The sequence below is a fragment of the Eptatretus burgeri genome, chromosome 7, assembly GCF_056783735.1.
Source record: "Eptatretus burgeri isolate ZD-2024b chromosome 7, Ebu_testis_v1, whole genome shotgun sequence".
Classification (NCBI taxonomy): Eukaryota; Metazoa; Chordata; class Myxini; order Myxiniformes; family Myxinidae; genus Eptatretus; species Eptatretus burgeri.
In genome coordinates this window covers 2,202,449-2,229,948 of record NC_140967.1, presented here as the reverse complement: position 1 = coordinate 2,229,948, position 27,500 = coordinate 2,202,449, and the positions used below count along the sequence as shown (strand labels likewise).

General features: G+C 48.4%; 1 protein-coding gene across 5 annotated transcripts in view; it reads right to left on the bottom strand.

Moving 5' to 3' along the window:
• Positions 1-27,500, bottom strand: part of LOC147022551 (zinc finger protein 462-like) — a 322,942-nt gene that overhangs the window by 196,035 nt on the left and 99,407 nt on the right. For all 5 annotated transcript variants that reach the window (XM_085887239.1, XM_085887241.1, XM_085887242.1 and 2 more), the window contains exons 4-5: positions 14,298-17,899; positions 14,029-14,159 (exon numbers count right to left, since the gene is read on the bottom strand). In XM_085887239.1, coding sequence (XP_085743365.1) covers positions 14,029-14,159; positions 14,298-17,899 — 3,733 coding nt within the window. The remainder of the gene's footprint in view (positions 1-14,028; positions 14,160-14,297; positions 17,900-27,500) is intronic.

Below are 27,500 nucleotides of genomic sequence, written 5' to 3'. Positions count from 1 at the left end.
TCGGTTATCGCAGAACAGAACGAACCGCTTAAGCGGTTCGTGTCCAGGCAGGCCATCGCCGAGGTACGGTCTCTCAGTAGGTTACCCGCGCGAATACTTAGGTATATCGATATTCGGCGATTGACCCTGTCGCGCGCGAGTAGAATACGGACTAGGCCGTGGTGGGGTTAAGAACCCACCCGTGACTGGTTTCTGGCGTTGTTCCAGAAAGTCGCGACTGAATTGCTCGTCCGGTGAGCGTGCGGCTGCTATTAATGAAAAGCGGTCGTTCGCACGCTGGGCAGGCGGTAGATTCGCAACAATATGATTATCACAGCCCTCTTTGTTTGTGCCCAGAAACTCGCCTTGTGAAATTTCAGGCATGTTTCCAAAGAGACTCTAACAAATGGCAACCTTGGTGATTCCATTTATCTATTCACTAAAGATTTTATTTTTTTATATGATGCTGTAAGACATTATCCTTGGGCACAAAAAACAGGTCCCTCGGAGGTCCACTTTCGGAGGTATTGATTTTTTTGTACAGTCCACAATAATTGTACGATGTACGATAAAGTATTTTAGCTGTTGCTAAGCAACGGAGGTGTGCATAGCAACCATTCATTTTTGTGTACATGCTAGCCACATTGTACACATTTCACCCAAGTTTCATCAAAATCAGACTCTTTCTCTTAGAGATATTCGCAATTAACCGTTTCTGAAATGTTCGACATGAACTCGCCCAAAACCTATCTCCTCCTACAAATATTTTTTGTTAGGGCTGCAAATTGGCATGAAGGGAGCTCGATAGATTGCGCACAGAACTCTAAGCTTCGATTTTTCGATTATCTTTTTTGACCACTTTAAAGGGCTGTTGCTATGCTGTTGCTAGGGCGCGGGGTCCCATATTCAAAAGCACACGATTCCCAGAAATATTGGTCCCACCTACCAAATTTCATTGGAATCGGTTGAGTGGTTAAGCCCCGAGGCTTGACCAAAGTTTCACGGACAGACAGATGTAAATTTCCAGAATAAGGGTGCTCTAAGAGCAGCCAATATACAAATATAAATATATATATATATATATATATATATTTATAAATATATATATATATATATATATATATATATATATATATATATATATATGTATAAATCTTCTTCTTCTTCTTCTTTCGGATGCTCCTGTTAGGGGTCGCCACAGCGGATCATCCGTATGATCCGCATGGTGATTTGGCACATGTTTTAAGCCGGATGCCCTTCCTGACGCAACCCTGGTCGCCTCTTACGACACAGGGATATGGTACACCTATTTTAACCGGGGTATACACCGACCCAGTAAACTGGTACTCATTTCGCCGACCTCGGAAGGATGACAGGCTGAGTCAACCCCCTGGTGTATTAATTCAGTGGCCCACCGGGGCTTGAACTCAGGACCTTTTGGATCCCAAGCCGCTGCCTTAACCACTGATAAATAAATATATATATATATAAATATAAATATATAAATATATAACTTTCTTCTTCTTCTTCTTTTGGCTGCTCCTGTTAGGGGTCGCCACAGCGGATCATCTGTTATGATCCGCATAATGATTTGGCACAGGTTTTACGCCAGATGCCCTTCCCGACGCAACCCTGGTCACCTCTTACGACACACAGGGATATGGTACAGCTATTCCAACCGGGGCATACACCGGGCCCAGTACAACTGGTACTCACTTCGCCAACCTCGGAAGGATGACAGGCTGAGTCAACCTGCTGGTGTGTATTAATTCAAGCGGCCAACGGAGCTTGAACTCAGGACCTTTTGGATCCCAAGCCGCTACCCTAACCACTACACTAACACCAGGCTAGAAATATATAACTATATATTGTTGTGGTTACCAGATTCGCAAACCACCATTCAGGTCCCTTAGGTGAGGTATCTCGGTAAGTGCATGTGTAGTTAGGCCCAAACCCGTTGTCTAGTGGGAATACATGTCATTTATGCGAGCTGCGACTCTTCAGGATAGCCGTTTTTCTTTTACTATCTTTATTTTGGACCAACCGCCATGATCACAACCACAACATCAACCACCGACCACAACCACCGCTTCACCACAACCGCCACGACCTTTACCGTCACAACTCGCCACCATCGCATCACCGTCATCTCGCGCCACTCATGGGCACCGATGCTGGACTCGTGTAGGGCGCACGTTGAACAGCGTGTACAAAATCACGGATTTTCTGCTTCAAAAACGGATCCAAAACGACACACGCCCACTTTTTGCCGTCCAATCGGTGAGCGAGGGGCGACTGGCTCGCCCCCAGGGCGATCGATATATGCGAATTTGTGGATCAAAAGACCTTCACGCCGACTTTTTCTCGGGCCAATGGGGAGCGAGTTGAAAGGTCAAAGGGAGGGGGTCAAAGGCGAAGTTACGGGGGGATAAAAGGACGGTGTTCGTCAGTCAAAGGAGTAGTAAAAGTCGGAGCGAAAGAGTCAGCAGAACGGGTAGTAAAAGTCGGAGCGAAAGAGTCAGCAGAACGAGTAGTAAAGGTCGGAACGAGGCGAAGGAGTCGGAACAGAGAGTCAAGACTTCGCGGGCGGTGGAGCTGCTCGTCGTGTGCGTTGAAGTCGGAACGGAGGGGACGAGCTGTGGAGAGGCGGCGAGGGCGGACGAGGGGGTGCTCGCGTCGTGCAGGGAGCTGCACCCCTGGGAGGCCGGCAGCGCGACCTGGCCGAGGTGGAGACGCTCGTCGCGCACATAATAAAGATCCTCTATACCCCGAGCATCAGCAACCCCCTCCTGTTTCCCCCGCGCGCTGAGATAGTGCGACCAAGGGGGCCCCGTTCCCACCCCCTGCCAGGCACTGTCCACGAGGCCCGCGGGTTGCGGGGCCATCGCCGCTCCGCGTCTCATCACCAGACGGGTAGGCCCGACCAGGTCTCGGCCCCAGGCCTACCTCATTCTTGAGGGTATTTCTTTTCCTTGGTTTTGGGTATGTGTTGTCGGCGCCGTCTGTGAAGTAGAATTGTATAAGTGTTGCCGTGTGCTCGGCAGTCGGTATTAGCTCTGCACTGTGTTTTCACTTTTATGGTTGCTTTTTGTGTAAATGGAATTGTGTTTTCTTTTTTTTTGTGTTCATTTGTTGGAATTGTATTTGTTTGCTTTCCGTTCGTCGCGAATAAATGTTCTTTATTGTTGAACTGTCTCCCGCTTCGCTCGCTTTTCCCACATTGAACCCCCATCTTGCTTCACGTAAAGGGTTGGTAGTGGGCTGAGTAGGCCCGATAATTAATCGAACCGTCGAGGTCGACGATAACACCGCTCAGTTATTCTGATAGTACGGAACGGGTCGCTTAAGTGGCCCGTGTCCGAAATCGACCTGCGGCGAGGTGCGACGCCCGGTCTACCCTCCGCGTGGGGTACTTAGGTAGGTCGAAAATTTGGCGAGCAACCCTATCCCACGCGGGGGGCTGATTGGCTCGATCGCGGTGAGACCGAAAGGTCCACCCGTGACTGGTTCCCGGCGTTAGTCCGAGAGGGTCACGACTGGATTGTCCGTCCGGTGGGCGACGTGCCGCGATTCGAGTTACGTGGCCGTCGCACGCCGGCGGGCGCGAAAACCGCAACACTGGTGTCAGGAGTGGGATACAAATCCATCGCCCTCCTCGCGGCACTGGTATCGGAGAACAGGAAAACGGGCTCTCCTGTCTCCAGCGAAATTTACGGGAATCGGTCCAGGGGTGAGAGAAGCGACCCCCGATTCCCTCCAAATTACGAGCGAGCAAATTAACCCTTCACGAGAAGCAAGATGGCGTCTCAAGGCGAGCGGGAGCCGGGGGTATTAGAAATGTATATGTGTAATAATGTAGAGTCCATGGTCCAGGATGGAATCTCGAGCAGGAAATGTTGATTGTGCAGGAACACGGACTCGCCCAACTGAACCCAAGGCCCGAGGTGGGTGCGCAGCGGCCGCGGTGTATGACACCTCCCCCTCTCCACCAAGACCCTTCCCCAACCCTTGCCGAAACGGCTCAGCTGAGTGCATCCAACATGGCCCAGCTTACAGCGCCATGCTGGCGGCAATGAACAAACAAATGAATGAAGTGAAAACGACGATGGATACAAATACAAATGAAATAAAAAACGAAGTGAAAGGCATGAACGAAAAGATGGATGCGAATACACAAAAAATGGATGAAAAGATGGATACAAATACAAATGAAGTGAAAACGACGATGGATGCGAATACACAGCAAATAAACGGAATGGAAGCAAACATGAAAGAAGAAATGAAAGAGCTGCGGGGTGAGACGCAGAACATGGGCCGATGCCTGCAGGCGGGCATGAAGGCCGTGACCAGGGAGCTGGGAATGGCGACTTCACGTGTGGGAGCAAACGAGCTGGGTGGGGGTGCAACGGCTGACAGGCCCGCGGTGGAGGCGGGTGAAAAAATAATTCGTGGAACGTGTTGGGCGAGGGTCGTGACGATGACCGAAAGGGAAAAATTAAATGGGGAGACGAGACACGAGGTGACGACAACAGAAATAATAGTTGAGACAAGGGAGGTAAAGGGTGAAGAGTTGGCAGAGACACGGGAGATGGGAACGATAGAGGGAAGACTACACGATGAAGACGGGGTAAGTGACGCACACACACACACGGAGGTAGTGGAGGACAATGGGGGTGAGCTGGCGGACTGGGTAGAGACCCAGTGCGAGCACCTGGATGGCCTCCTCCAGGAACGAGGGGAGGGAGAATGCCCCCTTGAGGTGAGTCACGACCAGGTGAGTTCGGTCGTGCTTTGCGAGGTTGAGGGGACGAGTGCTGTGGACAGGTGCACTGAGAGCTTGGGGGGTATAGAGGCCCCGGAGACCCTTGTGGGGACACGAATCCCCAGTGTGGTTGTCCCTGTGTGTGTGGTGCAAGGTGTGAGTGCGTCCCCGTGTGTGGAAGCGACCCCGTGTGTGAGTGGTGTGGTGGCGATGGTGCCGGAGTGCGTGCTTCCCAGCACGCCGTGTGTGGATGAGGCACCGTGTGTGAGAGAGGCCGTGTGTGTGGATGAAACGGCCAGTATGAATGAGGCACCACGTGTGAGTGGTGTGGTGGCGATGTTGCCGGAGTACGTGCTTCCCAGCACACCGTGTGTGGATGAGGCACGGAGTGCGAGTGAGGCACCGCGGGTGAGTGCCCCCGCACGCGTGAGTGAACGGCCGTGTGCAAGGTCGCTGTGTGCCAGGGAGACCGTGTGTGTGTGAGAGAGCGGTATGAGAGGGAGATGTCGGTTGGCATGCGGGAGCACGCAGCCGCGTCTCCCGGTGTGAATGTGATGGAGTGGACTGTGTGCGTCGTAACACGCAGGTGTGCGTGGGTGGAATGGAGACGACGACGGCGACAGAGGAGAGAAAGCCGAGTAGCGGCTGTGGTTGTTTCGAGGACCGTGCCGGGTTCACCCAGCAGTGAGCACGCGGTTCGTGCTGTGCAACGCACGAGACCACCACGTGCTCGCTTGCGAGAGTGAAGTCCCGGTCCGGAAACGCACGCGGTGGATTTGCCGATCCCGCGGACGGACAAAGTTTAGGCAGGTAAATGGATTTGGACCGGACGGGTTCTCCACGCGATCGTGTGTGTTCAGCTCCAACGGGCAGGGCACATGTGTTCGCGTGGGGAACCCCTCGAGACGTGTGGCTTTTTTTTTTTTTTTTTATATGCGCACGGTGACGTCATGGCTGCACGTGTGGTTGGAATCCGGCAGGAGGGGTATCCTGCCGATGGTACCGTCCAAGGAGGGACGAGGAACACCGTGCAGCTGCAGGACGTCACGGGCAGTTGCAAAGTGCAAAGAGCGCGGGCTGTCGGCGCTGGCGCTGCGCATGTAAAGAAAAAAAAAAAAAAAAGAACAAGCCTCACTTTCGGGTGTACAGGATTCCTGGGCAAGGGGTAAAAGACCCCCTTACCTGGGCACAGGATGAAAACTAGTTAGGGGGAAGGGTTAGCTTAGCTAGACCGACTCCATGGGGCAGGGGTAAGTCCTCATGGAGTCTGTGGAATGGATTAGATAGAGGGATTGTAGCGAGATTTAGGATGGGAAATAAAATGAATTTATGATTTGGAGACAGTGACAGACTTGTGAGTGTGTAGAGGGGACGTAGCTTAGCTACGTAGGTTAAAAGGAACGTGCTACTAGTGTAAGGGACGACGTGGGAGCACGAGTTAGTTAGGGGATGCAGTTAGAAGAATGGCAAGTTCAGCGGGGTGTGTGTTGAAGAGTTGGTGAGTTATGAGGTGAAGACATGTTGAGTGAGGTGGAAGCATGTGCTTGGTGAGTGAGTGAGGCCAGCGGGTCTGTGTGTGTGGAGTGAATGGGGAATGCATGGTGCGATGAGTGATTGGGGGGAGGAGTGACTCCCGCCCAAGGGACCCCGGGGTCAGAGTAAAGTGAGTTAGGGGGTTAGTCAAATTGAAAAATGGAGGTCGTTTTGTTGTTGGTGGGAAAGTAGGCTCGAGACCCATTTGGAGGGGTGCAGGAGCCCTGTTGACGGGCTTGGGAGCGTGGCTGCGAAAGGTGAGTATCGCTGAGTGGGTACCCCGGGCACCAGGCTAGTCGGCCGCGGTAGGCCATGGGCCCATGGGGGGCCGGGATAGAGTAGTGGGCACGGGTGCGCCTGCTTGGTGCGGGGGCCCGGGGCGCCATTAGCCGCGTGGGCAGTGTAGTGGGCACGGGTGACCCTCGGAAAGGGGCCCGGGAGGCCGGCCTGCCACGTGTGCGTTTCAGGGGAGGTGCCATGGGGGGCACTCCCCGGTGTTAGGGAGCTGGTAGGCTCGGAGGCAGTGTAGTGGCCGGGGGGGCCATAGCGGAGGAATCGGCAGAGGGTCGTGCCTGCCAAAGTGAGCCACGTGTCCCAGCCAGGAGACCGTGTGAGGGCACGGAGAGAAAATTGGGGGGCGAGGCCCGAAATTGTGAGGACACCAACACAGGCGACGGGAATCTGGGTTGTTAGAACCAATCGGTAAGCGAGAGGCGCTTGTTGAAAGCCCCGGGGTAGTTTAACTGTTAAATGGTTAGGGTAGATTAGGAGATGTACCCCTCCGCACCATCCATCCCCTTGCTCTCGTTGTGGGCCGCTGGACCCACTTTTGGTTAGATCGCCGAACTCTGGGGAGGCCATTCTGAGGCTTCGTTGGGCCTCGACACAGGACGCTAGCTCTCCCTTATTCCCCTCCGGGAAGGGAACGTAGGGGTTGGGAGTAGGCTAGGTAACAGGATAGGTTAGCCGAACAAAGACGATAAAGGGGGTTAGGGGACGATTTATAGTGGGGAAGTAAGAATAAAAACAACAAAAAAAATAAGTTGGGGCTAAATTGGGGTTTGACAAATTAAGGGAGTGGGTATGTACAGTGACAGGCAAAGGCGATAGGTTGGGAGGGAGACAGGTAGGTAGGTCCGAGCCCGCCTTCCAAGTGGCCAGCACCACCGCACTCCCTCCACCAACTTCCACTGACGGCAAAAGCTGGCCAGCTTCATCGGCAGCTGTTGTTTTGCTGCAAGGCCTGTGCCATCGGCTGGCCGTGTTTGCTTCAAGGCCTGTGCCGGCCAGTTCATCTGCCGGCTGTGTTTGCCTGCAACGGTCTTCTTCTGCGGGCTGTGTTTGCCTGCAGCGGCCTTCTTCTGCGGGCTGTGTTGCCTGCACCTTTGCCATGCCATGCCCACTGCCCATGTTCACCAGCCCCGTTCAATTTTTGCTTTGCCCCCCCCTGTTCATTTCCATGTGCGCCAGGATCCGCAAGGCAACAGTTTGCAAGCTGCGAGAACTGCCCTGTTGGCAGCTACAACACGGGCCTGCAGTGGCGGCCCGTGCACCGTGTTTGTGTTCATGCATCCATTCGTTGTGCTCATTGCGTGTGCCACTTGAGCTGGCACGGAGACTGCGTTGTGCAGCCCATGCACCGTTGTGGTTCACTGAGTTCAGTTCAAAAGGGAAGGCCTTGGACTGCGTGTGAGCAGCCAGCCACGTTCCCTGTCACCTGCATTGTTTGAGCCAGAGACTGCATGTGGGCAGCCTGGCTCCCTGCTAACTGCTTTCTTTTTGCAGAGTTCATTGATCCTGGGCCATGGTTTAGTGTAAAATTTGTAAGTTAAGGTTAAGATGTACTGTAAATATGAGTGCGCCCCCGGCATGTTTGTCTTAGCGCCGGCAATTTTATTTAAGTCGTCCGTGTGAGTGAGTTTGTTTAGATAGTTACGCAGCCCTCAGGTTATTTATTTTGGGGACATGAATACCATGAATGTCGCACTCAGGGATCCGTAGGTAAAGTGTACTAGGGGAAAACTACACATGATGGCACACGAAAATTTGACGACTCGGGACGAGTCTGTAAAAAGGGAAGGGGGGTAGTGTTGTGGTTACCAGATTCGCAAACCACCATTCAGGTCCCTTAGGTGAGGTATCTCGGTAAGTGCATGTGTAGTTAGGCCCAAACCCGTTGTCTAGTGGGAATACATGTCATTTATGCGAGCTGCGACTCTTCAGGATAGCCGTTTTTCTTTTACTATCTTTATTTTGGACCAACCGCCATGATCACAACCACAACATCAACCACCGACCACAACCACCGCTTCACCACAACCGCCACGACCTTTACCGTCACAACTCGCCACCATCGCATCACCGTCATCTCGCGCCACTCATGGGCACCGATGCTGGACTCGTGTAGGGCGCACGTTGAACAGCGTGTACAAAATCACGGATTTTCTGCTTCAAAAACGGATCCAAAACGACACACGCCCACTTTTTGCCGTCCAATCGGTGAGCGAGGGGCGACTGCCCCGCCCCAGGGCGATCGATATATGCAAATTTGTGGATCAAAAAGCCTTCACGCCCACTTTTTCTCGGGCCAATGGGGAGCGAGTTGAAAGGTCAAAGGGAGGGGGTCAAAGGCGAAGTTACGGGGGGATAAAAGGACGGTGTTCGTCAGTCAAAGGAGTAGTAAAAGTCGGAGCGAAAGAGTCAGCAGAACGGGTAGTAAAAGTCGGAGCGAAAGAGTCAGCAGAACGAGTAGTAAAGGTCGGAACGAGGCGAAGGAGTCGGAACAGAGAGTCAAGACTTCGCGGGCGGTGGAGCTGCTCGTCGTGTGCGTTGAAGTCGGAACGGAGGGGACGAGCTGTGGAGAGGCGGCGAGGGCGGACGAGGGGGTGCTCGTGTCGTGCAGGGAGTTGCACCCCTGGGAGGCCGGCAGCGCGACCTGGCCGAGGTGGAGACGCTCGTTGCGCACATAATAAAGATCCTCTATACCCCGAGCATCAGCAACCCCCTCCTGTTTCCCCCCGCGCTGAGATAGTGCGACCAAGGGGGCCCCGTTCCCACCCCCCTGCCAGGCACTGTCCACGAGGCCCGCGGGTTGCGGGGCCATCGCCGCTCCGAAGGCCTCATCACCAGACGGGTAGGCCCGACCAGGTCTCGGCCCCAGGCCTACCTCATTCTTGAGGGTATTTCTTTCCTTGGTTTTGGGTATGTGTTGTCGGCGCCTGCCTGTGAAGTAGAATTGTATAAGTGTTGCCGTGTGCTCGGTAGTCGGTATTAGCTCTGCACTGTGTTTTCACTTTTATGGTTGCTTTTGTGTAAATGGAATTGTGTTTTCTTTTTTTGTGTGCATTTGGTGGAATTGTATTTGTGTGCTTTCCGTTCGTCGCGAATAAATGTGCTTTATTGTTGAACTGTCTCCCCGCTTCGCTTCGTCTTTTTCCTCCATTGAACCCCCATCTTGCTTCACGTAAAGGGTTGGTAGTGGGCTGAGTACGCCCGATAATTAATCGAACCGTCGAGGTCGACGATAACACCGCTCGGTTATTCTGATAGTACGGAACGGGTCGCTTAAGTGGCCCGTGTCCGAAGTCCACCTGCGGCGAGGTGCGATCGCCCGGTCTACCCTCCGCGTGGGTACTTAGGTAGGTCGAATTTGGCGAGCAACCCTATCCCACGCGGGGGCTGATTGGCTCGATCGCGGTGAGACCGAAAGGTCCACCCGTGACTGGTTCCCGGCGTTAGTCCGAGAGGGTCACGACTGGATTGTCCGTCCGGTGGGCGACGTGCCGCGATTCGAGTTACGTGGCCGTCGCACGCCGGCGGGCGCGAAAACCGCAACAATATTTACTCGGTGTCTGACCGAGTGATGAGTGTGAAGTTGGAAATTGAAGGGGTGATGATGAATGTCATCAGTGCATATGCACCGCATATGGGGTGTGAGATGGAATATAAAGATTTCTGGAGTGAGTTAGATGAAGTGGTGAAGAGTGTATCCAAGGATGAAAGAGTGGTGATTGGAGCAGATTTCAATGGGCATGTTGGGGAAGGGAAGAAAGAGGATGAGGAGGTGATGGGTAGGTACGGTCTCAACAAAAGAAATGTGGAAGGGCAAATGGTGGTAGAGTTTGCAAAAAGAATGGAAATGGCAGTGGTAAATACGTATTTCAAGAAGAAGGAGGAACACAGGGTGACATACAAGAGTGGAAGAAAGTGCACACAGGTGGATTACATCTTAAGCAGGAGATGCAACCTGAAAGAGATTAGTGACTGTAAGGTGGTGGCAGGGGAGAGTGTAGCTCGACAGCATTGAATGGTGGTCTGTAGGATGATTGTGGAGGTGAGGTTGAGGAAGAGAGTGAGGGCTGAACCAAGGATCAGATGGTGGAAGCTGAAGGAAGAAGACTGTTGCGTGGAATTTAGGGAGGAGGTGAGACAGGTGTTGGATGGTGGTAAAGATGGGTGGGATGATTGGGCAACTACAGCAGAAGTAGTGAGGGAGAGAGCTAGGAAGGTACTTGGTGTGACATCTGGACAGATGAAAGAAGATAAGGAGACTTGGTGGTGGAACGAGGAAGTACAGGAAAGTATAAGGAAGAAGGGGTTGGCAAAAAAGAAGTGGGATCGTCAGAGAGATTAAGAAAGTAGGCAGGAGTACAAGGAGTGGCGGCGAAAGGCAAAGAGAGAGGTGGCAAAGGCTAAGGAAAAGGCATATGACGAGCTGTATGAGAAGTTGGATACAAAAGAAGGGGAAAAGGATTTATACCGATTGGCAAGACAGGGGGACCGAGCTGGGAAGGATGTGCTGCAGGTTAGGGTGATAAAGGATGTAAATGGGAATGTGCTGATGAGCGAGGAGAGTGTGTTGAGAAGGTGGATGGAGTACTTTGAGGAGCTGATGAATGAAGAAAATGAGAGAGAAAGAAGGTTGGAAGAGGTGGAGATAGTGAATCTGGAAGTGGGGTGGATCAGTAAGGATGAAGTGAGGACTGCTATGAAGAGGATGAAAATTGGAAAGGCAGTTGGCCCAGATGACATACCAGTGGAAGCATGGAAGTGCTTAGGAGAGATGGCAGTGGGGTTGTTAACCAGATTGTTTAATAAAATCTTGGAAAGTGAGAGGATGCCGGAGGAGTGGAGATTAAGTGTACTGGTTCCGATTTTCAAGAACAAGAGTGATGTGCAGAGCTGTGGAAATTACAGAGGGATAAAGTTGTTAAGCCACACCATGAAGTTGTGGGAAAGAGTAGTGGAAGCTCGGTTGAGAAGAGAGGTGACTATTTGTGAGCAGCAATATGGGTTTATGCCAGGAAAGAGCACCACTGATGCAATGTTTGCTTTAAGAATGTTGATGGAGAAGTATAGGGAAGGCCAGAAGGAGTTACATTGTGTGTTTGTGGATTTAGAGAAAGCTTATGATAGGGTGCCAAGAGAGGAGTTGTGGCATTGTATGAGGAAGTCAGGAGTGGTGGAGAAGTATGTGAGAATTGTGCAGGATATGTACGAGGACAGTGTGACAGCAGTGAGGTGTGCGGTAGGAATGACGGACCGGTTTAAGGTAAAAGTGGGATTGCACCAAGGATCGACTCTGAGCCCTTTCCTGTTTGCAATGGTGATGGACAGGTTGATGTACGAGATCAGACTGGAATCTCCATGGACTATGATGTTCGCGGATGACATCATGATCTGTAGGGAGAGTAGGGAGCAGGCTGAGGTGAGCCTTGAGAGGTGGAGGTACGCACTGGAGAGAAGGGGAATGATAGTCAGTAGGAGTAAGACAGAGTACATGTGCGTAAATGAGAGGGAGGGTGGTGGTCTGGTGCGGTTGTAAGGAGTTGAGGTGGGGAAGGTGGATGGGTTTAAATACTTGGGATCAACTGTCCAAATTAATGGAGAGTGTGGGAGAGAAGTGAAAAAGAGAGTGCAGGCAGGATGGAGTGGGTGGAGAAGAGTTGCAGGAGTGATTTGTGAATGAAGGGTAGCTGCAAGAGTTAAGGGGAAAGTATATAAGACGGTAGTGAGACCAGCTATGTTGTATGGTTTGGAGGCGGTGGCACTAACAAAAAGACAGGAAGCGGAGCTGGAGGTGGCAGAGTTAAAGATGCTGGGATTCTCGTTGGGAGTGACGAGGATGGACAGGATAAGGAATGAGCATATTAGAGGGACAGCGCAGGTAGGACGGTTTGCAGACAAAGTGAGAGAGGCGAGATTGAGATGGTTTGGACATGTGCACAGGAGGGAAGCGGAGTATATCGGGAGAAGGATGCTGAAGATGGAGCCGCCAGGCAGGAGGAGAAGAGGAAGGCCAAAGAAGAGGTTCATGGATGTGATGAAGGCAGACATGCGGGTGGTTGGAGTGTCAATGGAAGATGTGGAGGATAGAGCAAAATGGAGATGGTTGATCTGCTGTGGCGACCCCTAACGGGAGCAGCCGAAAGAAGAAGATATATATAAATCTAAAAATATATATATATATATATATATACATATATATATATATACACATATATATATATACATATATATATATATATACATATATATATATATATATATATATATACATATATATACATATATATATATATATATACACATATATATATATATATATACATATATATACATATATATATATATATATATATATATATATATATATATATATATAACAACAACAAGAATTTTAAGGCCATTTTCCCTGCTAAAGCAGGGGTTAGCCAATTTATATCTACAAAAATATATGTATTGAGCCTGGTGTTGGCGCAGTGGTTAGGGCAGCGGCTTGGGATCCAAAAGGTCCTGAGTTCAAACCCCGTTGGGCCACTGAATTAATACACCAGGGGGGTTGACTCAGCCTGTCATCCTTCCGAGGTCGGCGAAATGAGTGCCAGTGTACTGGTCCCGGTGTATGCCCCGGTTAGAATAGGTATACCATATCCCTGTGTGTCGTAAGAGGCGACCAGGGTTGGCGTCCGGAAGGGCATCCGGCCATAAAAAAAAAACATTGCCTCAAGAAAAAAGCCAAACCCGTGCACAGCAGGGAAAAATGGCTGTAAATACGGTCATATACATATATGTATTGTTTGTTGAGGTGAGATGTTAATTGTAAATGTAGAATGGAGTAATAATTTATATTCGTGTTCTGGTGTTTTGCCTGAAGGCAGGTTCAGTACTGCCAAAGCCATTTCTTGGCAAGGGTTACACTGTCAGGAATTTGAAATTTGTTCAAGGTGCTGGCGATAGCTCACCTACTCTTCACAAAGGACCCCGTGGGATATTTCACGTCCACCAACTAATGTCTGCAGTTGGGACGGCGGTTTAACGTCCATCCTAAGGATGACACATGTATTGATGAATCACTGCCTGTGAAACATCAGAACGACAGTTTTTACCTGAGTCAGGACTCGAACCCAGGCAAGACGGCTGAGAAGTGAGCGTGCATACCTCTCGGCCATCCTGTCAGCCTTGCAGAGTCATCCAGAACAGTGAAAAGATGACAAGTGTTCATGTTGAAGTTAGATTCTACAACTTGTAGAAAGATCTTGAGTGGTCAGAGCCTTGAGATTTTACATCCAAAATATCCAGTGGCCTTGAAATTTTACAAATGTTTACTTGTTTGTCAAGGAAGAACCAAGCAAGCATGGTGTATTCATACAAAAGACATTCTTCGTTCATGACTCAATTAACAGAATAAACATTGCTTTCAGGAAAAAAAAAAAAAAAAGAGGCAAAAATCCAGTGTTTAAGCAGTCACTCACCGTCTTTTCTGTTCTTGTCCCAGGCCATCTGCATCAATCCCATTACTACCAGGCTCATCAGCATACACTGGTGAGAAGTAGCCTTGCAGCTTACTATCATACTTCTTCTTGGGGTACAAGCCTGGATGTCTCTATAGAAAAAAGTATTAAAAAATACAATATGATTGAGTTGATTAAAATAAAATAAAAACAGGAAAGACTTCATTGCATGCAAAGCAAAAGATGAATACGGCTAGGCACAGATACAGGTGGCCATGTTGTCAACTGACCTTAAGATAATGAGACACTATTCCTTTTCTGTTGTCTGTACGGAAGGCACATAGAGAGCAGGGCCACATATAGTCTTGCTTAGCAGATACTGGTGTCTCAGTTGGTGGTATCTGTAGTGGCTGGGCATCGGGTAGATCTGAAGAGCTCCAAAATTCAGACTTACGAGCCAATGGACTTATAACTGGTGGCTGGGAAATGGCTTGATTTTTGACATTTAACTGGTCATTAGGCCCACTCACAGATTCAACTTTTCCCCAAGAAGCTTGAGACTCAGAAGATGCATCCCAGGAAGTGGAACCTTCAGTACGACCAGCCTTTGTCATAGCCAGACAATGAGTATAGTAAGCATCCAAATTTCCATGTCGCTTTTGGTAGTGAGAGGCAAGTCCTTTACGCAATGGATGAGAATATGGACAAAGGGAGCAAGAGAAGAGAGAGCCTGGAGGTCTTGGAAGACCACCCACACCAGCAGATGCATGCCGTACACGATAATGCCTTGCTATTCCTTTCCGTGTTCCACAGACATACGGACATAAACGGCAAGAGAAAGCTGGTGGTAAGTCCAAAGGACTCGGACTTCCTGGAGATAATAAAGTAGCTTGCGATAGATCTTGTGGCCTGGAAGCTTCTGGCTGGATCATTGAGCCCTGAGGAATGGAATGGCCAGGATGGACACGACGGTAGTGTGTTGCCAAACGAGCAAAACTTGCATGTCCAAAATCACACTCCGAACAACGATACAAGCCATATGCAGCTCTTCCTGGAACTTGTGAATCCAGAACAGCAGTTGTTGATCGTACTGGAACTGGGATGCGAGGCTCTGCTAAACATGCCTCAGCAGTAACGCGTACCTTTGGGTGCCGTTTCTGGTAGTGTGTAAGAACACCATGCAGCCGCACATTGACATAAGGGCAAAGACGGCACCGAAATAAAGAATTATAGCGTGGATCAGCAGGGCTTAAGAAATCTGATGCACGAACTTGTACTCCAGGGTGCTTCTTGCCATAATGTGTGAGTAAACCATGAAGGTTTGTACATGAATATGAAGCACAATGACGACATGAGTACGAAACTGTGGAGGTGCTTGTTGTGGTGTAAGAACATGATGGTTGAGAAACATAATTTGACTCCAGACTTCTGTTCGTAGATTGCTGATGATTGCCTGGATTTTGTGACAAGCACCCTATGGTGGAATCTAGGCCTCGATTGTTGGGATGCATATTTGAGTCCAAGCTTCGTTCGCCTGGCCACTTGTTCAATTCTAAACCATGGGAGACAAACTGTGCAGTTGAGGCTGGATCACAAGAAGCAGGCTGCAAAGTTAATTCTGGTTCTCGGCCAACAGGTCGTGAGGCAAAATCAGGGCCTCGGGCAACGGGTCGGGTTGTAAAATCTGCTCCTCGCATAACAGGTCTTGCATTTAAATCAGGGCCTCGGGAAAAAGGTCGTACATTCAAATCAGGACCCCGGGAAACGGGTTGTGTGCTTAAATCTGAGCTATGAGAAAATGGTCGTGTGGTAAAATCTGTCCCTCTGGAAGCAGGCCGAGCAGTAAAATCTGGTCCTCTGGAAGCAGGCCGAGCAGTAAAATCTGGTCCTCTGGAAGCAGGTCGAACAGCAAAATCTGGACCTCTGGAAGCAGGTCTAGCAGTAAAATCTGGACCCCGGGAAGAAGGCCGAGAGTTGAAATCAGACCCTTGCGAAAAAGGACGTGGTGTTATGTCTGGGCCTCGAGAAATAGGTCTCACTGTAAAATCTGAACCTCGAGAAACATTTCGTGCAATCAAGTCTGAACCTCGAGAAACAGGCTGCATGGCCAAATCTGGCCCTCGTGAAATAGGCCTGGTAGTCAAATCATGACTTCGAGGGCGTGCGGTGAAGCCAGTGGTTCGTGGCATAGCTCGCTGTGTCAGATTTGAGTTCAAGGATACGGGTCGTGAGACTGAATCACTTATTTCCTGTTGTTCTGTTTTGATCTCTCCAGAAGAGTTAGAGATGGACCATAACCCTGGCCGAGATGAAGGCCCTTCACCATGCCGACCACGTGACCAAGTCTCCATGGAAACTGGGGCAGGTGCAGAAGCCAAAACAGCAGACGTGTTGGAAACATCTGACCAAGAACGTTCAACAGTTTGAGGTTTTGTTGTACGATTTTCAACTTCCCGGTTTGCAGTTGTGGAATCTGATCCAAGACGAGCCCGGACCTTTTCTGAGTGACATCGCACCAATTGGCCAGTGATCCTCTGTCCTGGATGCCTTTTCTGGTAGTGAACAAGAACCCCTTTCAGAGTTTTATTGGCATAACTGCACATTGCACAATAAAACGCTTCTGATGGCTGGAGCAGGACATCAGGAGGCCGCATGGGACCAGACTGCGACCCTGATGACTGAGAGCTTGCCGGTATACGTCGTATACGAGAATAGGACGCCCGAATCCCAGGGTGAGCTTTTTGATAGTGAATTAAAACAGAGTGAATATTTAGACTTCCATAGTGGCAAAGGTCACAGCGGTAAGTCATTAAGGTTGATGCAGATTGAAGTGTTTTGCCTGTTGATCGTGACAGAGATGCTGAATCCTTGATCGTCCCTTTTGACACAGGAATAAATCCACGACTGTGTGATTGAGGATCCAGCTTTAATCCACGGATTCTTGGACCTGATGACTGAGGATCTGCCTCTGTTCCAACGCCAGATGAATTACCAATCTGCTGAGTTCCAGCATCTGAAAGCTTTGGAGTCATTTCTTTACGTAAGCTTGATCCTGAATTTTTGCCAACAGAAGAACATTTGGCATCCTCACCCACATCAGTTGTAATGAAATTGGAATATATTAGTGAGTTTGAGATTGGTAGGCCTGGATGCACTCGTTGGTAGTGGGGCATCATTCCACGAACGTTAGCATTCGTATAAGGGCATGCAAGACAACGGTATAGTATTCCACCTGGCCGTTCTAATTCCAGCAGGAATCGAGCCCCAGGATGCCGGGCATTGTAATGTCGCTTTAGAGATGCCAGCGTAGGTGCTTCAGCCTGACACTCCAGACATCGGTAAGCCTCAGATGCTCCTGCCTCACCTGCAATATAGCGAAAAGTGTATTTGATGTGTGGATGCATTCTCTGATAATGGGTGCTAACTGCACGTGGAGTGGCACCTTTGAATCCACAATGGCGACAGCCGAAAGGGTTTGCTCGAATACCAACAAGGGATTTGCCTCTTGAACCACGCATGCCAATGTGCTCCACTACTTCCTCGTCTTCTTCCATTTGTTCTTCAGTCTTCGTTTCTGAGATGTGATCAGGCGTAGTTTGCCAGGTCTGAGGGCTGGATTGATGACTCGGATCTGCAGCTTGGTCACCAGCGTTCAGGCCCTGAATTCTGCTCTTTAGAGTACTTGCAATCTCATCTATTCTTAGACGCTTGCGCGTCGGACCAGAATTGGCTTCGGTTCCCTGGTTTGGTCCAGGAGTGGGGCCTGTAGACGCTTCTGCCTGTGAATCTTCCATTTCATTCCCTAACTCCAGTTTCTTGCTGATAAAGCCAGGACTCGGAGGACAGCTAGGGTCACAAAAGTAATGCTTGTGCTGTTGATGAACACGCAATCCTGGAAAACAAACAAACAAACAAATCAAATTCCAAACTGGAAATTCAACATTTTGATCAAATTTCTTGGTTATCATTGAAATTAAATGAAGTGTAAAACTGTAATTAACTAACTTTGCATGTACATTAAGTGTGTTAAAATAAGTGTGAAAAAACATGTTTCAGTCCCACTATGACTGAATTTGACGTGAAAATGTTTTTGGATAAGAAGTCAAGGTGCATGGAAAAGCGAGAACACAGAACGGACCAGATGATTACAGAACAAAACGAGAACAGCACTCGGTAAAGTGCATTCTTCCACCAGGCTGAACAGTTTACATTTTGTAGCCCACTGATAGGCCGGATCGGGATCCGGACCTGAACCAAAATTTAATCCGCTTGTTCTTGTCACCGAGCCAACGTGTCCACCAAGTACCATCCAAATCCATCCCTAACTTTTTGAGATATCATGCTACATACAGATGTCGGCCCCATCTCTCAATAGTGAAGATGCACTTTAAAAAAATGATCGGATCCGGATCCGTAGTTGGATCTTCACCAAAATGTAATGAATTTGTCCTTGTCACACACCCAACCTGCCCCCCAAATTTCATCTGAGTACCGCTCACAGGACAATCAATGTGCGCATCTGTTGAAAGTTATGGAGTTAAACAAATGATTGGTAAGTATTGGGAAAGGCCAGAGAGGTCCACATACTGCAGCTTTTTCACAGATAGTCCTCCACGATAAAATGGGCTCAATTTGGGAAGAGTTTCCCATGTGTGAAACTGATTAGTGTGACCTGGAATAAGCAATGATTAAGATTATCAATCAGTTTTCTCCATCTTTCTGTTCATGCAAAAAAAATTAATCAGGTACAATAAAATCAGCTGTTCCTGGAGATCTATTGTGCCTGATGAAGCTGGCTGCAAAGCCGACGAAACATTGCCTGAGACTGGGTCTGCTCGTGCTTTTTTGTTCAAATTATAGCATTCAACTCAGTTTTTTTTAACTTTTGGTTGGAAGCACCTTCTTCTCCTTTAAAAATGTGTAATCCCAACCACCCCAATCTTACACAATACATACATATATATATATATATATATATATATATATATATATATATATATATATATATATATATATATATATATATATATATATATATATACATGGGGCTGCAAAAGTAGGTATACAGTGAGGATTATACCAGTATTATAATAGTGGTGCAAGGATTCATTTATTCATGCCGGGGCAAACAGTTTGAACATTTGAGGGATTAATATGTCTATTATTGATATGTTTATTATTGGTATGTTATTATTGATATGCTTGTATAATCAATAAAATACGTTTTGTGCGCAACTTTTGTTTTTCATGACTGTATACCAACTTTTGCAGCCCCATGTATATATACTGAAACGCAAAAGAAACTTACCACTTGTTTGAAACGTAATAAAATTGTAACAGTTCAAAATAAAACAAACCAACAATTGCTTATTGAAACATTGGCATTTTATTGATGAGAGGTCAAGTTTTTGACCAAGATACACCATCTCATAAGTTTGTTCTACAGTACAGAACAGCACAGGGTGCAATGTCAGTCCCCTTTCAATAGCGTGTGTGGCCACCATTGTTTTGGATACAGGCAGTGCATCGTCGGTGCATACTGCCGACCAACCTTTGGATGGATTGCTGCTGGATTCTGTCCCACTCAGTCCTCAATGTCTGAAGCCATCTGACTTCGGAACATCTGCCTGTCCTGCCTTACAGTGGTGACTCTTGGCCTCCCTGAACGAGGTCTGTCATCTGCAGAGTTGTGGAGGGTGTCTCTGTCCACCAGGGCCGATATCGTCAGGTGTGAACAGCCAAGGCGACGTGCCACCTCACGGTAACTCAATCCGCCTTGCAGTATGCCCAAGGCACACTGCCGTTGATCCCTTGACAATCGTGGCATGTTGATTGAAATGCCCATTTTGCACTGGCCTTTTTAAAGCCAATATCAAGACATCACGTGCAGCTCATTAAAATCATCCCGTACCCCCTGGTTAATCACTGACAGTCAAAACGGCTGTTCAACAGCTGTGCTATGAAGTGACCATTGAAGGTTCAAGTGACCATCCGTGACCGTTTTGACTGACAGTGAGGACACTATTGTCCACAAATAAGTTCACACATTTACTACACGCAGTGTTATTGTTGATATTTGAAGGTTTAAAAGGTGGTTTCTTTTGCGTTTCAGTATATATATATATATATATATATATATATATAAATACATATATATATAAATACATATATATATATATATAAATACATATATATATAAATACATATATATATATATATATATATACATATATATATAAATACATATATATATAAATACATATAAATACATATATATAAATACATATATATATATATATATATACATATATATAAATACATATATAAATACATATATATATATATATATATATATATATATATATAAATACATATATATATATATATATATATATATATATATATATATATATATATATATATATATATAAATATATATATATATATAAATATATATACATATAAATATATATAAATACATATATATATATATAAATATATATACATATAAATATATATATAAATACATATATATATATATATATAAATATATATACATATAAATATATAAATACATATATATATATATATATATATATATATATATATATATGTAAAATATATATATACATATATAAATATATAAATACATATATATAAATATATATACATATATACATACATACATACACACACACACACACACACACACACACACACACACACACACACACACACACACACACACACACACACACACACACACACACACACACACACACACACACACACACACACACACACACACGCGAAGCCTGGTGTTGGCGTAGTGGTTAGGGTAGCGGCTTGGGATACAAAAGGTCCTGAGTTCAAGCCCCGTTGGCCGCTTGAGCCTATCATCCTTCCGAGGTCGGCGACGTGAGTACCAGTGTACTGGGCCCGGTGTATGCCCTGCTTAAAATAGGTGTACCGTATCCCTGTGTCGTAAGAGGCAACCAGGGTTGCATCAGGAAGGGCATCCGGCGTAAAACCTGTGCCAAATCACTATGCGGATCATACGGATGATCCGCTGTGGCGAACCCTAACGGGAGCAGCCGAAAGAAGAAGATATATACACACACGTATAAATATATACACATAAATATACATACATATAATGATATACACATATATGTATATATATATATATATACATAAATACTATATGTATATACATATATACATATATACATACATATATACGTATATGTATATTGTTACGGGCCGGGTTCGGCCGCCAACCGACCACTCTGAACGGAGCCACAAGTCGAGTCGGACCGACCGATCGCCCGGAATATAGATCGCCGCCCGGATAACTCCGAGGCCGACGGGTCCTTGTACAACAACTGAAATACGCCAATCGGCAGATCACGTGGCGTAGGGTCGATTGCCAATCTACAATGTACCTAAATACCCACGTGATCCAACTACCGGGGTATTCCACCCTCGACGGATCTCGTCCGGAACAAACCGCCGAGGCGAGCCTGTCCCGTGCGCGATTCCGAGCAGCTTAATCGCCGAGAACCGTCGGTCCAAATGTCCACCTTTTACGGCAAACCAACGGCTTTCTAACTCCCAACACACAAAATGCTCAGTCAATGAAAGAATCGACGCGACGAGCTGAAACCATTTAACAATTGGGGTATTTATGAATAATAATGGGGAACTCGGGAAGCACGTAAGAGCAGAACTATACCGACTTTACGAAATGCGATGCAAACATTTACAGCACACAAATCACTTAACAATTTCCTACTTATTAGACGGGCCCACGGACGCACGCACGCACGCACGCACACATACACACACACACACACACACGTAATGATGGCTGAGGCCTTTAATAACGAGCTCCAGCTTGGAGGACAGGTGAGCTGAAACCCAGAGCCGATCTCGAACCTCTCCACCTCGTGTGGTCTTCAAGTTGTTCGGACCCGGGCTCCAGCGAGAGCGAGCTGGATCTAATCGCCGTGAGCCGCGATCCTTCCTGAGCTCCCGCTAAACCTCCCGCGCTTCTCAACACGTGCTGGTGAGACGAGGCACTGATCCTTCCCGTCGAGGCGTCGCTTCCCCGAGGAACCACCTCCAAGAAGAGGCCGATGAGTCGCACCAAGCCGGGAACCAAACGGAGAACAAAGAGCTCCACGAACCAAGAAGAAGAAGAAGCCACCATTCGCAGCTCGAGCCGAGCAACCAGCTCAACTCTCTCCAAACAAAGCATCTCTCCAAAAAGTCTACCGAGCCAAGCAGAAGCCAAAGGCCCACTGAACCACCAAAGCATAAAGCCTCCTCCCGAGCCAGGCCGCAGCTGAAGCTCACTGAGCCAGCCGAAGCAAAAAGCTTTCAAAAGCCTCAACCCTAACCCAAGCCAAACAGGACCCGAAGGTCTGCTGAACAACTACTCTCTGCCGAAGCAAAAAGCTGACTCCTCAACTTCCCCCACAAACAAAAGAAAAGATCTCCTCTTTCCTTCTCCGCCCCTCCCCCAATGCCCGGCGTGACTCTTGCCCTCGTGATCCAACCCCTTGCTCAACCCACGGGTGGGAGGGAGTTGTTGACATCATGAGTCACGGGACGGCAGGATTCTTCTTCCTCTTCGCAGAAGAGGGGGAGGGATGTCTCCATTTTTCGTTCCCCAACTATTAAATCGATCCGCAGCGCATCTAATCGATTTCTGAACATTTAAACAATGAAAGGTGAGCTAAATAGTGAACAAGCACTTATCGACATAGCTGACTGAAGGAACCTGAATGTTGTGTGCAATCTAATTCCCAAATTCGTAATATATATATATATATATATATATATATATATATATATATATATATATATATATATATACATATATTTTCTTTTTATAGGAAGTCCACATATTATATATGTATATATATGTATGTGTATATATATATATATATATATATATATATATATATATATATATATATACATATACATATATATATATATATATATATATATATATATATATATATATATATATATATATATATATATATATATATATATATATATATATATATATATATATATATATATATATATTGTCGTGGATTCCCGCCCACCGGCGTGCGAACGACCGCATTTAACCAATAGCGGCCGCTTCGCCCACCGAACGGACAATTGAGTCGCCGCTTTCTGGATCAACGTGGAAAACCAGCCACGGGTGTGTTTTCAACCACACCACAACCTTGTCCATACTCTACCGGTGCTCCAGGGTCCGATCGCCAACTCTTCGATTTACCTAATTAACCGCGCGAATAGATTACCAAGAGATTGTACCTCAACGGGGCCGCTTGGAAACGAGCCGCTTAAGCAGCTTTGGGATAACCGAGCAGGGTATTATCGTGCAGCCCCGTTGGACCGGATCACTTTATCGGCTATTTACAACAAACTATGTTCCGAGTGCAATATGGCAGTTCAATTAGGGAAAAGGAAGCAACGAATGGGTGACATTTAAACAAGCACATATATTTCACAACCAAACATGCACGTATACGGTCAAAGATGCGGTTATGCAGTCATGCATGCAAACAATGCACGTATTCAATTATGCAATGAATGGGGGTAGGGACAAGACGCGAGCAAGACAAAGAGCTACCACCGTCTATTTATTATGTACAGTCACTTATCGACAGTTCGACTTACGGACATGGCGCCACAACGTTCAAACAAAGAAACAAAGGAAAAACCCCATCAAAGATAAGGGGGTAGACTGGACCTCTTGGGGTCTTTATAGGCACGGAGCCGTGTAGACCGCAAAGGCTCCAAGAGAAGGGCTGGCTACCTTGTCCCTCCTGGTGACTGGCTGGGGCGACCCTCGACGTCCCCTCTCCAACGACCCATGGTAAGGCACGGTACAGCAGGCCGCACGCCTTGGCTCCGCTGCGCTCCTCTCTCTCCAGCTCCCTACCGCGGCTCCACCACACACTGCCCACAACTCCGACACGACACACTTTTCTCCTTTCCACACACCTCCACAACCTCCAGCAGCGACCGACCTCTCCTTCAACTTGCGTCAGTGCGCCCTTTTATTTCCACGGCGCCTCGCCCCTCCCTTTCGCCCCCCTCCTTCCAGCATACGCGCGTAACTTCCAGAAGAAGGGCATTTTCCTCGCCGAATCGGGGTTTTTCGTTTACCTTCTCCTTTTACCGATCCTTGCTTCTTTTCCGCACGTGTTTGTCGTTGGGGGGAGGGTGAGGCCATCGTCCGTTCTCCACCGATGAATGCCCGGCTTCTCGTAACCGTGTGCCGAGGTGGCAATGCGGTGGTGATGTGGTTGGCGTTATGGTGGCATGGCTGGCGTTTTGTGGTGGTCGTGAGGGTGGTGTGGTTGGGCGGTGGTGGTTAATGTGGTTGTTCTGAAGCGATTGTTGAGAGCGATGTTGGTGGTGGAGGTGGTTGTTGTGAAGCGGTTGTTCAGAGCGATGTTGGTGGTGGAGGTGGTTGTTGTGAAGCGGTTGTTGAGAGTGATGTTGGTGGTGGAGGTCATTGTTGTGAAGCGGTTGATGAGAGTGACGTTGGTGGTGGAGGTGGTTGTTGTGAGCGGTTGGTCCAAAATAACGATAGTAAAAGAAAAACGGCTAACTGAATATTCACAGCCTGGTTACACGAATAATCCCTTAGACATCGGTGGGGAAATCTATCTGAACACAGACTTATCGACATAACTGATCTGGCAAGGACCTATATGGTGCTCTGCGAATTTCCACAGCCATAACACTACCCCCTCCCCTTTTTACAGACTCGTCCCGAGTCGTCGTGACCCTCCAGTACAATGTGCCATCATGTGTAAGTTTCCCCTCGTACATTTTATCTTCGGATCCCTGAGTGTGACATTTAGTGTATTCGTGTCCCAAAAATAAATAACCTACGGGCTGAGTAACTACCAAAACAAACTCACTCATGCAGACGCCTTAACTACATTGCTGGCACTATGACAAACATGCAGGGGGCACAAACCATGTACAATTTTAACTTAAACCTCAACTTATACATTGTACACTAAACCATGGCCAGGACTGATGGACTCTGTGGGGAAAAAGGGCACATAGCAATGTCAGCGGTATTTTGAGGGTGAGCGCCCCCGCAGCTGAAGGTCGGATGTCTTCGGGGCCTGTTCAAAAGGCCCCGTTGTCTGTCACAAAACCTTTTTATGTCTTCAGCTGCTGAAGGCAACTCACCCCAACCCGGCGGCTATCCGCCATCCCACAGGCCATTCTTCAAGCAGGGAGCCAGGCTGCTCACACGCAGTCTCTGGCTCATGGAACAAATGCAGGTAACAGGGATTGTGGTCGGTTGCACCAATGCAGTCCTAGGCCTCCCCCTTGAATGAGCGCAGTGAACACAAACGGTGCATGGCTGCACAAATGCAGTCCCGTGATGCGGCTGCCTACAGGGCAGTCCCTGCAACTTGCACGATGATCCTGGCGCACATGGTGAGGTATGGATGGATGGGGCAAATGCAAACAAAAGGAAGGGCTAGCAGGCATGGGGTCAAGGCAAATGTAGGCAGACAAGGCATGGCAAGGCCGGCACAGTCCATTGTAGCAAAAAACAGGCCGGCAGGTGAAGCTGACCGGCACAGGCCTTGTAGGAAAAACAGGTCGGCAAGTGAAGCTGGCCGGCACAGGCCTTGGAGCAGGTGTGTGGAGGGAGTGCGGTGGTGCTGGCCACTCGGAAGGCGTGCTCGGACCTACCCTACTGTCTCCCTCCCAACCTATCGCCTTTGCCAGTCTTTGTCCATACCCACTCCCTTAATTTGCAAAAAATCAAATTTAGCCCCATCTTTTTTTTTTTTCCTTCCTTTTATAATTTGTCTCCCAAAGCCCCTTTTATTGATTGTCTCTATCCGGCAAACCTATCCTGTCCTAGCCTACTCCCAACCACGACATTCCCTTCCTGGAAGGGAATAAAGGAGAGCTCGTCCTGTGTCGTGGCCCAATCAAGCCTCAGAATGGGCTCCTCATATCTCAGCGATGTACTTTACCACCGTGATTCCTGCGGCCCACAACGAGAGCGAAGGGATGGATGGTGCGGAAGGGTACATCTCCTAACTACCTTAACATTTATTACTGCTAAACTACCCCGGGGCTTTTCAAGAGCGCCTCTTGCTTAATCGATTGGTTCTACCAACCAAGATTCCCGTCGCCTGTGTTGGTGCCCTCACAATTTTGGGCCTTGCCCTAAAATTTTCGCTTCGTGCCCTTGCACGGTCTCATGGCTGGGACTCATGGCTCCCTTGGCAGGAACTACCCTCTGCCGATTCTCAAACTATGGCACCCCCGGGCCCTGCAACTGTCTCCGAGCCTACCAGCTCCCTAAAAACTGGTGAGTGCCCTCCCTGGCTACTCCCTCTCAATGCTCACGTGGCAGGCTGGCGGCCCAGGCCCCTTCCCCGGGTGCCCGTGCCCAATGCACTGCCCACGTGGCCAATGGCGCCCCGGGCCCCGCATCATGCGGGCCCACCCATGCCCACTACACTATCCCGGCCCCCCATGGGCCCTTGGCCTACCGCGGCCGACTAGCCCGGTGCCCGGGGTACCCACTAAGCGATACTCACTGTTCGCAGCCACGCTCCCAGCCCGTCAACAGGGCTCCTGCACCCCTCCAAACAGGTTTCGAGCCTACCTTCGCACCAACAGCAAAACGACCTCCATTTTGTCAATTTGACTAACCCACTAACTCACTTTCCACTGACCCTGGGGTCCCTTGGGTGGGAATCACTCCTCCCCCCAATCACTCATCACACCATGCATTCCACATTTGCTCCATACACACAGGCCCGCTAGCCCTCACTCACTCAACATGTTTCCATTCATTTCACTCCATCGCTGAGCTCTGCCATTGTTCTATCTAAAACCCTCAACTCCCTCGTGCTCCCTCGTCATCCTTATACTACAGCACATCGTTTTAACTCTATGTAGCGAAGCTACGTCCCCTCTACACACTCAAAGCCTGTCACTGTTTCCAAATATCATTTCCCATCCTAAATCTAAACTAAAATCCCTCTAACTAATCCATTCCACGGGCTCCATGAGGACTTATCCCTGCCCCATGAAGCCGGTCGAACTAAATATCCCATCCCCCTAACTAGTTCCATTCCTGTGCCCTAGACAGGGGGGTCTTCCACCCCTTGTCTGGGAATCCTGTTTACCCGAAGCGAGGCTTGCTTTTTTTTTCTTCTTTTTTTAACATGCGCACCAGCGTGGCAACTCGCAACCTGCGCTCTTTCGCCGTGATGTCATGGCAGCTGTTCTCGTTTCTCGCACCTCGTCCCTTCTCGGACGGCAACATCCGGCAGGGATTCCCCTCCTGCCGGATTCCAACCATGCAGCCACGATGTCACCCTGCGCATCCCAAAGCAAGCCCCGCGTTTCGAGGGGTTCCCCACGCGAACACATATGCTCTACTCGCCGGAGCTTTAGAAACACGC